The sequence below is a fragment of the Lepisosteus oculatus genome, chromosome 12 (genome assembly GCF_040954835.1).
Source record: "Lepisosteus oculatus isolate fLepOcu1 chromosome 12, fLepOcu1.hap2, whole genome shotgun sequence".
NCBI classification, from domain to species: domain Eukaryota; kingdom Metazoa; phylum Chordata; class Actinopteri; order Semionotiformes; family Lepisosteidae; genus Lepisosteus; species Lepisosteus oculatus.
This window is the reverse complement of record NC_090707.1, coordinates 9,567,604-9,580,509: the sequence shown is the minus strand read 5'-3', so window position 1 is coordinate 9,580,509 and position 12,906 is coordinate 9,567,604. Positions and strand designations below refer to the sequence as shown.

General features: G+C 42.0%; 1 protein-coding gene across 8 annotated transcripts in view; it reads right to left on the bottom strand.

Annotated features, from left to right (window-relative positions):
- agap1 (ArfGAP with GTPase domain, ankyrin repeat and PH domain 1) overlaps positions 1 to 12,906 on the bottom strand; it is a 237,197-nt gene that overhangs the window by 92,170 nt on the left and 132,121 nt on the right. For 4 of the 8 annotated variants that reach the window (XM_015358506.2, XM_015358505.2, XM_015358502.2 and 1 more), the window contains exons 4-7: positions 10,952 to 10,966; positions 5,133 to 5,218; positions 3,494 to 3,635; positions 441 to 575 (exon numbers count right to left, since the gene is read on the bottom strand). In XM_015358506.2, coding sequence (XP_015213992.1) covers positions 441 to 575; positions 3,494 to 3,635; positions 5,133 to 5,218; positions 10,952 to 10,966 — 378 coding nt within the window. The remainder of the gene's footprint in view (positions 1 to 440; positions 576 to 3,493; positions 3,636 to 5,132; positions 5,219 to 10,951; positions 10,967 to 12,906) is intronic. The other 4 variants (XM_015358507.2, XM_006636304.3, XM_006636303.3 and 1 more) reach the window with 1 other exon arrangement.

The window sequence follows — 12,906 nt, the reverse complement described above, 5'->3', positions numbered from 1 at the left end:
GCTTACTCAAATGACACTCAGACTTGACTCAACATGAAGTCACGTTGGCTTTCAAGCCACTCAGCAAGAGAGCAAGAGCTCCCCCTAGTGGACAGCTAAGTGAAAATGCTTTGATACTGCATTGTCATTTAGCACTTCTATACATTCTTGGTCTAGATGTTTAAGAAAAATAAATCTCTCTCCACACAAGTTCATTCAGATATGAGATATTCTGTTCGTTTCTGGTTTGAGCAGAGGATGGCAGCGGGGAAACAGCCTTCACGTGATGAAAAACGCAGTCCTAGAGCGAAGTGGTGTTAATGAACAGCTAGCGACGACAAATCCACACAGGCAGGACTAAGGAGACGTGAGCCTTCTCGGAGCAGGAAACAAAAGACAAACAGCCTCCACGTGTGCGAAATGGAAGTCCCTGTGTCGGGAGTCGCGGCCCTCTGCCTTACCGTCTTGGAACACGCGCTCGATGTTGAGGCCGTAGGTGGCGCAGGTCTCGTAGTACGTGCAGCGCTTCAGGTCCGTAGACAGCTTGCGTGCCCGCGCGTCGTCGATCACCCGGGGGTTGGCAGAGCTGATGGCATCTGAGCACAGAGGAGGACAGCTGTTATTGCTCAGAGTCCCGCTTCTGCGGGACAGACGCACCGAGGACACAACAGTGCAGCGAGAAACGGCCATCTCTTAAAAACCGCACTGGTTTTCCCAGCCGTGCATATTCAGACATACGTCTCCCCGTGAGCTGTGTGACTACCACTTTGCACAATAATGTTTTTCAGATTTAGCAGTGAAACACAAAGTAAAGGATGTGCCTTGAAAACTGAGGGCAAGAGGCACTTCTTTACACTAAGTGTTGTGGGAGTCGGGAACAAGCTACCCAGCAGTTTTGTCAAAGTTGGTGCTCCAGGTTCTTTCACAAAACTGAAGGATGAGATGCTCGGATCGGTTAAGCTACTGGTTACTAAACAATGTTAAAGGGAGCGGACTGCCTCCTGTCATTCGTAATCTTTCGTATGCTCTAGAATCCAACATTATATTGTTGTAATTATAATAGTGTCCTATCTTGTGAAATCTTCTTATTTATTGTTGTAGTCTTCTTATTTATTGTTATTGTCATCCTGTAAAGCGCTTTGAGAAGCCACCTTTAAAGGCGCTATATAAAATAAAGTTCATTATTATTATTATTATGAGCTGACTGGTATCTCAATCAGTAATGATGAAAGAATCATGCTGTTTCTTACTTAATAATTCAGTAACAATACTGCAATACTAATAAGTAAGAAATAAAGTTATTCATGAACAAAAAATCCATAAGTAAAATCTTATCTACAAGTTAATTACTTCTCTAAAAAATGTTTAAAGTGTCTCACTTCTACAATTTATTCCAGCACCCCCATGTACATGCAATATTACACATCCGTATGGAGACACTTGGTGGGAAATACAGAAAATACAGGCCCCAAGAGTAACTACACATGAGCGCAGTTACTCATCTACAATGCTGAAAAGATTGTGATCAAGAGTCAGAAAATGGCTAAGGTCTCAAGAGAAGCCTTGGTGCAAAACTATTGTAAAATATGAGAACACATTTAGAATAAGGTGCTACATAGTTGTCTGACAGTGAAGAAGAAAATCTTTTACGTTTATGTTAAGAAAGAGAAGCACAAGTTGTTTCAGAGCCTCTGGAAACACTGACATTATCGCAGAAAGTGCTAGTTGTGCTTTAGCCTTTATGAAAGGTGACAGGGCTCCATCTGCTGACAATCAGGGGGATCCCAAAACACGGAAAACAAGGACTGTCTTCCCTACTCTGATGGAGTCACACCAGTATTAAAAAACCCAGAAACACACCCCAAGGTTATTCAGGTGTTGTCTATACAAAATTGGTTACAGTGGTAAAAAGCAATTCTCTTTGTGTGAGAGCAGTCATTTTGCTTCTTTAACCACACTGGTATTTTAATGGTAGTTAAAGGGTTCCTCATTTTTGTGTATGGCTGTGCCTCTTACCCGGGGGCTGTCTGAGTGCCTGCACACCTTCTTGTGCTGTTTTTTGTGGTCTGAGTCAGAGGGAAGTGAATTACTAAGGACACATAATGGGACTATTTGAGTCCAGTCAGAGGGATACTCCCATTTTCATGTACGTCATCATAATACATCAGAAACCACCTGATCTGTCTGGGATGTGGTGAAAAAAGCCAGGCAACAGGCAGGTGAGTCTTTCCTCTACTCCTTTCTCAAGCACACCACAGAAGCAGAAGCTGGAATTTCAGTTTGCAACTATATAAAAAAATCTCTCTCAGGAGAGAATTGTAGTTGTAATTATGTAATCAATAATAAATCACACCAAACCTACGCACTAAGTGAAAGAGAACAGGGTCTCACTATGAACAGCCTGGAAAGCACAAGGGAACAGATACTTTTCTAACCACAAGAGGGCGCTAAAAGATCACAATACCTCCACACATCCACGCAGGTTACTGGTCTGGCTGTGCAGCCGGCACTGAACCTATGCTGTTACAATCAAGTTTGTATAAGTAATCTTTAAAAAAAATAAAATGACCACTAAAGCAGTGAGATTTTCTCCCTATTTGTGAAGTTTCTCCCTATTTAAACTTCAAACTCACACACACAATTTTCATTAATTTCATCAATATGCTAAAAACTTACCAATTAATGTGCTATAACAAAGGAATCTACAGCAGAATAAACATTTCTGAATTTCATCCGTTTTAATGTGCATCAAAGAATAAGTAAGAAAAAACGTTTTTCCCTAAACTCTGCATTTATTACGGTTATAAGGACCACAGAATGTCTGTTTGAGTTTCTACAGAATGAGACCACTAGGTGGCGATATTGGCTTTACTGAGAATATTCATAATAAGGTAACACTTTTCATATCACAGCATCCCAGAGAACTTCAGATACAGGAGGGGACCGACTTCATCCATCAGTGAAGCGCAGTCCCCACCGGCTGAAGCACCAACAGCCTTATAAAGCAGATCAGGTGGATACGTGTGAAACCGCCCCAACACCCGAACTGAGGGAGATCTTAGGCAGGCCAGATAGAGTGAAATTATAATAAATAATAAAAATAATTGCTTACACTTATATCACTTATATAGCTCTTTCTGGACACTTCACTCAAAGCGCTTTACAGGTAATGGGGACTCCCCTCCACCACCACCAATGTGCAACAACTACATGGATGATGTAATGGCAGCCAACGTCACCAGAAACCTGGTTTTTCTTTATCTTCTCGCGTCTGACTCACCACCTCCAGCCTTGCTTAGCTCGTAAGATCTGGCAGAACTCCACAGCTGATAACCAAAAGCCCAAATAAACAGATCCAATCCATTCCCAAACGCGGAAGTGGAAAGCACAGAAAAGGATGGGATGTTATTTCAGTAATAAACCGAATATACTTTAAGTACAATAAGCAGTTGATCCACCTCATGCAGGAGTCAAGAGGAGGCCATCAGTTGCGATTGCCTAATGGGAGTCTTACCCTGTGTTCCCACCAGCACTAGCGGGATTTCAGCGGTATTGCGGTAGTTGGCCATGCGGCTGTAGTAGTGGTACACCGTCTGGAAGCTGATCTCGTCCTCCAGACTGAAGACGAAGATGACGGCATCAACCCACAGTGCAAACTGCAAGACAGGGGAGAGGGACACGGTCACTGACCGACCCAGGGTCTCAGCCCAGACATCCTGTCCTACATTCTGAGAGGGCGTGCCAGGCAGGGAGACAACCGGCACTTCAACACCACACTGACAAGACAGGTAACATATCAAAACAGAGAGAGATGATCCACCAGGAACAACCCCAGAAATGTCAGTTTAGGTCAAATATTCCTAGCAAGAGTTCAAACATTTCTAAACCCCGTAAAATGAAGTGGTGCACGTTAGAAGCTAGGTTCAACAATTTAACAAGAGCTCCTGCAGCTCGGAGAGCAATGAGGAGTGTGTTCTAATCATTCCGTCTCTGCAACAGCCCGGTAAGCAAGACCTTCAGCAGATTTTGTGCCTGAATTCGCCTGCTACACCTGTATACTTATTGTACCATTTGATTCCATGTTTGATATCAACCGTCTCAGATTGCTGAATTTGGAATTGTTAATGCTGCCAAGAGTGCCCGTCTTCATCCTGAAGGGTCCATGTATTCGGATCTAAACCAGAACTGGTCACATATTCTCCTCCATCCTTCCCTAAAAAGGTCGATTTTAAAAGATGCTACATTTGAGAGCTTCCATTCAAACATCATTTTGGTCTCCGATTTCCACTACCTAAAATCCCTAAAACGAAACCTCAGCAATTAAAACCATGACCTCTGTGCGCTGTGGGAAGACGCAGTTCAAAAACACAGCCATCTTGTGTAAGTGTGTGCAGTATTAAAATTTCCAGACACGCCCTTCTGTGCCAAAACACTCTACATGAATATGCAAGAGGCTGTCACTGAGAACTCAGAGATGTGATCAGAGATTAACCATTGCTCACCAAACTGGTAAAGTGTTACAGGGAGATTCTACTTGGGTGCTACAATGTAAACTTTACTGCCTTTTCTGTTGAACGTTTCTACACTTTCCGGATATATTTTCCCCAAGAGCAAAAAATGTTTATCCATAGTTCTCCATAGGTTTTGTTTTCACTGGCTGAAATAGAAACACCTGATGTCTCAAAATCTGTACAAATTTTTCTTAATGAAACATTTTAATGATGTGCAATTACATTGCTGACACTTCATTCTAATCAATAGGCTAATCATATTATGCTTGTTCTCCAACAATGCCACACTTACAACTGAAACAGAGACCTGGTAAAGTACTTTCAGTGGCTTTCCTCTACATTGTCTTACTGTTATGGGTGTGAGTGTGCAGCTATTCTGCACCTGTCATTTATTTTACATCCTGGCAGAAACTGCAGGCAAGCTAAGTCAGAGCATTAAACGCAGTCCCATGTGGGAAAAGTACAGCAGGTATAGAAAACAACTCTCAGTGGAGGAAAGAGACGTAATTCTGTTTACAGCTGGTCTGACAACCTTTTAATGTGAAAAGGAAGACAGTTAACATGCTGAAACAAATAACTGACCCCAACTAATATCATGATTATGTTAAGAACATAAAATACACAGAATCCACCAATACCAACCTGTGCCTCTGGGGGGCCCCCTTCATCTCTGATGAGCAGTAAGTAGCTCTGTCCGTCCACAACGATCTCCTTCTTGAAGCGCCCGCCTGTCAGAGACAGCAGAGCAGTGAGAGGGGGTGAGACTGGGGTGGGGACAGGGCTCTTGTGAAAGATGCAGAATTTGCTACCTCCGGGGGCATGTGCACAGCCATTTGTGCGTGTGGCAACTGTCTTCTTTGGTGTCGACACGGAAGAAGACAGATTCCTGAGGTTTTTGGCACCCTGATAAATTTCATTTTCTGTACCCATATCGGAGTGCTTATGTCCTGTTCTTGCAGCAGATAAGCTGCTCTTCATACTAGAAGGCAAGATTCTCTACTCCTACTCCTGGAGAGCCCCATTCCAGAAAGGCTTAAAGGTGACCCAATATCACTAACTTATCACGACTGGGAACACTTGTAAGTTATTGATCAACTAAGCCAGTAATTAGCTCAACTGGGAAAACTCATCCCGGGGGGCTCCAGAGCTTTGTTCCAAATGATTAATGAGTTGCTTCATTTAACACATCACCTGCAATTGATCACAAAGAAATTTTCCAAGTCTTTAGAGAACACTGATTTTAAATGGTTATTTATAAAAGCTGCTGGAATGATTTTCGCCAGGAGCAGGGTTGGACATACCTGCTGCTGTAGAACAACGACAAAGCAGAAGAAATGAAACGCAAAGAATTTGTATTTTGGAGGTTACTGCATTTTCCACAAGAACAAAAACTCCACATCGTTTTAAAAGTGAACAGGCACTACAGTATGCAATTGCTACAGTACAGTTATAGATGGCGATGTTTCCTCATGGCTGATGGATTGTCACAGGTAAATGCACAAAGGCTTTCTGGGTACAATACTGAGCCTGTTGGACAAACGAGTGGTGAAGACACATCTGGAACACAGCTGTATGCAGAGGTAGGGGGACATGAAGATGAGAGGAAATCTGGTTCCCACTACAGAGCTACGATGTGTTTTGTTGAAGTACAGTCATAGTACCTTGGGTAGACACAGAGCTAGACAGCTGCTCTGTCTAAGGTCCACTGTGAGAGAAGAAATGGCTAAGTTGATGTAATACAGATAGGGTCATGTAGAGGATTCCATATGTGTGTGCTTCTGAAGCCTCTAATAATAAAATTAAGTTATTTATGTACCTTTCCCAAGACAGAAGCTTACTAAGGAAAAAAGGATGTGATCTATAGTAGTTAAGACTCCATTGAAAAATATTATATACAACATTAAATGAAAAGAACATACAAATCATAATTAAAGGAAATCCCGCCCTCAGTGCTCCCAACTTGACGACAGCTCTTTGCGCATCAGTACAGATGACAAATCACTTCTTTCATAAAAATATTAAGCATGGGAAGAAGAAAAGGCCATTCAGTCTATTACGTTTGGTTGTTAACCTAAGGATCTCACCCAATCATTTCTTAAAGAGAGCCAGGGAATCAGCATCAATAATTAGTAACAATAAATCACAAGTCCATAATAATAACCCTTCCATACTCCTACAACCCTTTGTGTAAAGAGGAGCCTGCTGTTCACTGCCTTGAAAGCACTGCCCACTCATTTCCACTTGCATCCTTGTCAGCATAAGACACTTCAACAGAAGCCAGTATAAGGAGTGGATCAATCCTTGGCTAAAAACAGAAATCCAGACATCATGTGCTAGAGATGGCCCTTGACAGGGAAGAGTCTTAACGGCCCTCTTGAGAAAAGTGGAAACTGAGATCTCCTCTGCAGGATTAATGGAGATTGAGGGAAAGGAGCCCATTGAGGGCTGAAGAAGAACAGGGCTAGGAAAAGGAGTCACGCAAGGCAGGACAATTGCTTTCAACCTCTCCCTGCACTGCGCAGAGTGACGGAGGGGAAACAGTAATTTCATTCTAATACCTCGTAACAGGATCTGAGGGCTTCATACATATAGGAGAATGGCTCAAACTTATTACATTCTGAAGAGCAGCAACAGGATCTTAGATTAAATTAGTTCAATCTCCAGGCACTGTTAGAAGGAAGTGCCCAACACCAAGTTTCTAATGCAATGTTTTATCAATCGACATGCACATGATTTGAAGTCACAGAACGGATAGTTACAAGATCTCAGACTCTAGAGTTAAAAAAGGGCATGTAATGCATTTGCCTTTACTGTTTTCAATTCAGTACACACTTCCCCAGCGCGGTGCTTCCGACATTAATGGGTGTGCTGCAATAACAACTGCAATGTTGTTTATACATAAACAACACGTTTTGTGGGATAACCAAAGCAGCACGTTGCACATTTATGCAAGAGAGACGAAAGTTCACGTGGGAATAGAGCGAGGTGTCAGTTGGTCAGATGGAAGGTTTAAGGAGGGCTGAGCTAGAGCTGCATGTTTCTCTTTCAGGAATTTCTGACAGGTCCGAACACTGAGGCGAACGTTTTGTTAATTACTTTAACCTAACTGTAACACAGCCCGGATTCAGGGGTGCAGCAGGGACAGAACAGTAAAAAGCTACGTGGGTGCTGTCTGTCATGAAAAGCTTTTTAATTTTATTCCATTTTCTCCCCAAGTTCAGTTTTGCATATTGTCTAGTTTCTAAGAGAAACCGGTTCTTGGGATATCGGAGACACGTCGCCCACAGTGTTTTGCAGTCAGGAATCAAGCGATAAGGCAAGAAAGTAGCAGTTGTGCTCCAAACCGTTCCACAGTCATTGCAACCTGACTCATTTAGTCAGGTTGAAGGTGGAGGTTTTTAAAACCTCCACCGTTTAAGTTGTGTGCCTTCACTAGTCAGGGGTGCAGAGCGCTGGTTCAAGCAATAATTCCTTTCCATACAGAATTCATGTGACCGCAAACATGGACAGCACTCAAGGGTTTTGTTTTAATGACAATGCAATGTACTGCTGACAAGAATAGCTACTGAGACTCTCTTTAACTTGCAAAGATGCCACAGACTGAAGGAAATACCTTAACATCATAACTCCAATTTGTAAGACTGAAAGAAGTGAAGTCTCCAGCCTGTCAGACACAAATTCTGGGATACAAGACTGTTATAGTGATGTGTGCTGCTGTGTTACAAGCAGAATAAGACATTCCAGGCGGATTCTGCTACTATATGGAGTAGATCCAGTCCGTTCAGAAAACAAAAAAGAAAGTGTGGTTCCTCTCTTTAAGATGTAATGTCAAGTGAGAAGACTAAAGGCCCAAGAAGCAGCACCATGACATCAGGGATTTGGGTAATTATAGATGTCTGTGTCGACTGTCATGAGACTGGAAGCTCGGTGTTGGGAATTTCTAGACATTTCCCAACTCTTATGTCATTGCAGGAAGACTACGCAGGTTTCCACAATGCAAGCCAAAAGGAGCGAGCCGAGCTCGAATTCACATGTGTACATTATAACTCCTTTAGAGACAGATGGAGTGGTCTGCCTTTCATTTTCAACTCGGAGGAGTGGCTGAGTACTGAACTGAACCCTTAACAGGTTCTGGGATGTCATAGAAAACTAGATGAACGGCTGAAATGTGTTCCCTAATTAAAAAGCTTTCTGTCAACAGTGAAGCACCATCAATATTCCCCTTTCACTGGAAAGGGAGGTGAAAATAAATACTGCAATGTGCTGCACCGCTTACAGAAACAAAATCATTATGAGGAATTCTTATACCTTTAGGAGCTCAATTTTTTAATTAGAAAAGATCGATTTCTGGTGATTTATTTGAATATAAAAAAGTCCAAGTGGCAATTGTTCATTGGTCTTGTGGAGATGGCATGCTCTCCACATGTTCAGATGGATTTCCACAAGTTTCCCACTGCCCAAAGACTTATGAGGCACCCGTCTCTTACAAATCGTTTCCTGAGGTTGATCCTTCTTAAACACAACGGGGCTCCCGTCTACTCAACTGACTTTTGTGCCTCTCAAAGATAAATCTGGTACAAGTTCAAATGCCAAAATTCTGTGTGTATGGTACAGTGTTGACTGTAAAATTTAAAAATGATAAAAAGGCATTTCTTAGCTGCCAGAGGAGACCAGCCCAGAGAATTTAGAGGAGTATCTGGGGAGAACTTGAAGGTTTGGAAATAAACGAGTCTCATTAGCTTGGCAGCTCCATGCTTAGCATTCATTCCATCGGAGACCGAGAGAATGCGATGGAGAAATATCTAAATGTTTGTAACGAACATTTTAAGAATGAAAACAAGGAGGAGGAATGAGATGTTAGCTGGGGCCCTTCCACTGGGGCAGGTTGAGCAGTCTTAAACACAGCAGGCTGCCCTGCAGGGTCTCCACCTCCCTGGGGCTCCTCCCAGTACTGAGCCACTCTCGGAGCGCAGAGGGAGAGCAGGGCCCTGGCCAATTATCCTCATCAGCTCTTGTTAATTACTTCAGTGTCCCCTTGTGATGAGGTGGGGGTGGGATGGAATTGCACAGCTTCTAACAGAATATTTAGCCAATGGTGTGAATATTTTCCAAGTTCTGCAGAAAAGAAGAATCGATTTAAAAAAATAAATAAAGACCTATATACATAAATGCATACGTTCATTATATTCCAAAATCCCTCGGAATAACTTTAAAAAAAAATACAGTGCAGAAACAAACAACAAAAATGGAACTAAGGGTGTTGCTTAAATATAAACCATACTTACTAAATGCACTACATATAGACCAAAATAAAAGTTTGCCCTCCACCGTCAGGCTAGAAATAATGTAAAACAAATTTAACTAATGGTTCCAACTGTTAAACACTGGAAATATTTACCTAAAGCAAGTAACTGCATTCATCTAAACCCCACCCATGACGAGTTCAGGCAAAAGATATGTCGACACAGTAAGTGTTCACTGCACAGCTGGAGATATTCTAGACCTGTGGTCAGTGTATTCATTATTGGATATTTCAAAGGGAAACTGGCCTGAATCTCACTTCCTTCAGCTAATTATACAGCATTACACAAAGTGATCTCGGCACTGAAAAGTTCCAGTTCAGATGCAGTGCTGTGAGAGAGGAGCACAGGCGGGGATCGTGATTCAGCTCACTGGGACCACAGGCCAACATCGTCGGACTTTGTTCTTTGTAACGAGGCCTGCCAGTTCTCCGAACCCAAGACATCCTCCCTTGTAGCAGACGCAGTCCATTTCTACCGTTACCATTTTCACAGTCCGTTCCTGTCATGCTGCAAAAACTACTGGAGAGATGAAGCTGTCACATAGTACAACTAGTCTTTTTCCACAATGGTTATGAGATGAAGATGATGCTACAGAACTGGCCAGCAGGTTCAACACGCTCAGAGATAAAACCCCAAGCTTCTCTTCATACAGGGTTTCTGAGCTTCTCCGATACGATACAAGAAGCTATAATGGCCTCCTTTTCCCCCTTCCTTAAACCTGATCTTAAATCAGTTATATACAAGTAAGCCCCTTGTGACTTATTATAGGGGCAATGACTTTGCAATTGTGTGAGGAGCAGAAAATGCTGGAGATCAGGGTGAAATACACTATGTGTTCATATGATAGCTGCCATTAGGGAATTCAGGCATCCAGCTCTCACAGACAGATCCCAGTAGATCGTGGGGCAAATCCCCACAGTATCAGTAACACAAAGCCCAAGTAAAAGAGCATTTTGAACTTGTGATTGCAGTGGGTCACACTGAGAAAGCTAGGTGCTGTGGGCTGAGCCAGATGAAACTGCTGGTCGCATGTGGGATCACAGTGGTCCTGTCACTGACTGGCAGACAATGGAAGGAGGAGAGGGGTGGTGCTGGAAAAAATGAAGCATGGGCTCTCAATGAGCAACAGACAGGGAAAGGCAGAGAGAATATAGTTACCTGCATCCATGTCAGCTATAAAAAGGACAGACAGCAAGAGAGAGGAAATAAAAGAAGACAAAAATAAATCAAAGATTCAGGTCGTTTCCAAGCACAGCAGCACATACAGTCAAGAGCCACCAGGCACTGTAGCCATCCAGCACAGAAGTAAGAGCTAAAATAAAGACAAGCAAGTACAGCATGTTAGGAATCTCTGAAGCTGAAGAGCAATACGTTCATTCTTGTCTTCAGCAATGCATATTATTTAGGATTTAATACTGAATTTCATAAAATATATATATAATACACCAGGAGACAAGCTTCAATGGCATTTAAAAAAAATGAATTGTCTAATCCTTCCCGACCTCACTCGAACGTGAATTTCTCACCTCCACCCATACTCCCAGAACAGTTGCTTTAGTGAAATTGTCTCTCACCCAGTCTGATTTTCAGAGCCACACTGTCCCGCACAGCGCCTGGAAGGGTAGTGTCTCCCAGGACCTGTGCTACAAACCCGCTGAGCCCAGAGGGAGAGAACAGAGCAAGCTCACGTGGAAAAGCCCCACAGAGAGATCAAAGCAGCTCTGGCAGCTTCCCCGGCAAAAATGACTTGCTGCCGAAACTTGCACAACCAGACATGGCATTTTGACTTCACTGATCGTGTTTACCAAACGGGACTGTAAACAATCGGACGTTCTGAAAAATATTTGCATACTTTCGGAAAGTTTACACAAGCCACACATGATAAATGCTTTCCTGTGTGCTTGCATTCTGTGCACAAATGAGTAAGAGTAATCAAAGGATTGTTCCAGCACGCGCTGAGGAAAAACCACTTTGAAAAAGTTTTAAGGTTAAGAACTCCGCTGTTAATAAAAAAACATGGCCTCATAAAAAGAGGTCACTTTCAGGACAGGAGTGACTATTAAAAAGCAGGGGGGTGTTTTTTTTTTAGTCTGACTTCTGTTAAAACATTTGGGACCTGTTCGCTTTTAGTAAGGGGGCTTTTATTCCCCAAGGACCTGCAGTACACACTGCCTTTCAAATGGAATCCTGAACCGTAAAAGAAAAAGGACCAATAAGCTAGGCGAGGTTTGATTAATTTTGGAAGTAATAACAGTATTGTTATTAATAATCAAAAATAATGTACAGCATGCAGTTGAAAATCAATCAAGGTGTTGTTCACCAGCCAAAAGCTAGATTAGAGGAATTCTGCATGTTAATAAAATACAGAGATTGGCTTTCACTTAAACACACACAAACCTTCAGACTCATTGAGAAGTCGAATTAATTTAAAGACTAGGCCACTTCAGAGCCAAGTATGCTTAAGATTTTATTAAAAAAATTCTCATTTCTTAATTTCAGCAATACATAATGTCTTCTTTCAGAGGGTCTCTTAAAAAAACTTTGGCTAATATTTATTTCACCTGACTTTGCACAAGGGATTGAAGCAGCACAGCCCAGACCCAGGGTGAAGTAACCACTCACAGCAGTACAGAACTTGGAACTTGGAAAATGGGCATAAATAAAGATAACACAGGAATAAAAACATGACCTGTCTCCCTATTTTTCATAAACTGTTTCCCTGATGTGCATAATCTTTTCAAGTTAAAATTCTGTAGACAAATTTAGGACAGTAAATGATTAATTTACATCTCATAAGCTTTCTATGACCAGAGCAAACAAGATTTCCTTAATGGCGTGATTTTAGAATTATCGTATTCGTATTTCAATCTCACAGATAATGGACCACAGGAAACCCATCTGAAGCAGCAGAAATAATCGCCCGTATTTAGAATCTTATTACTAATGCATTTTAAAATGGATTTTTATGCTCTTCCCTCATACGCATTGACTTAGTTTTAACGTTTAATCTTTTGTATTTTCATCCTTGCATTCCTTGTGAGTGTCATAATGAGAAAATGTAAAATCTCACAAGGAAATATTTTAAGAAACATACTATTTACAGTTTTTCACAT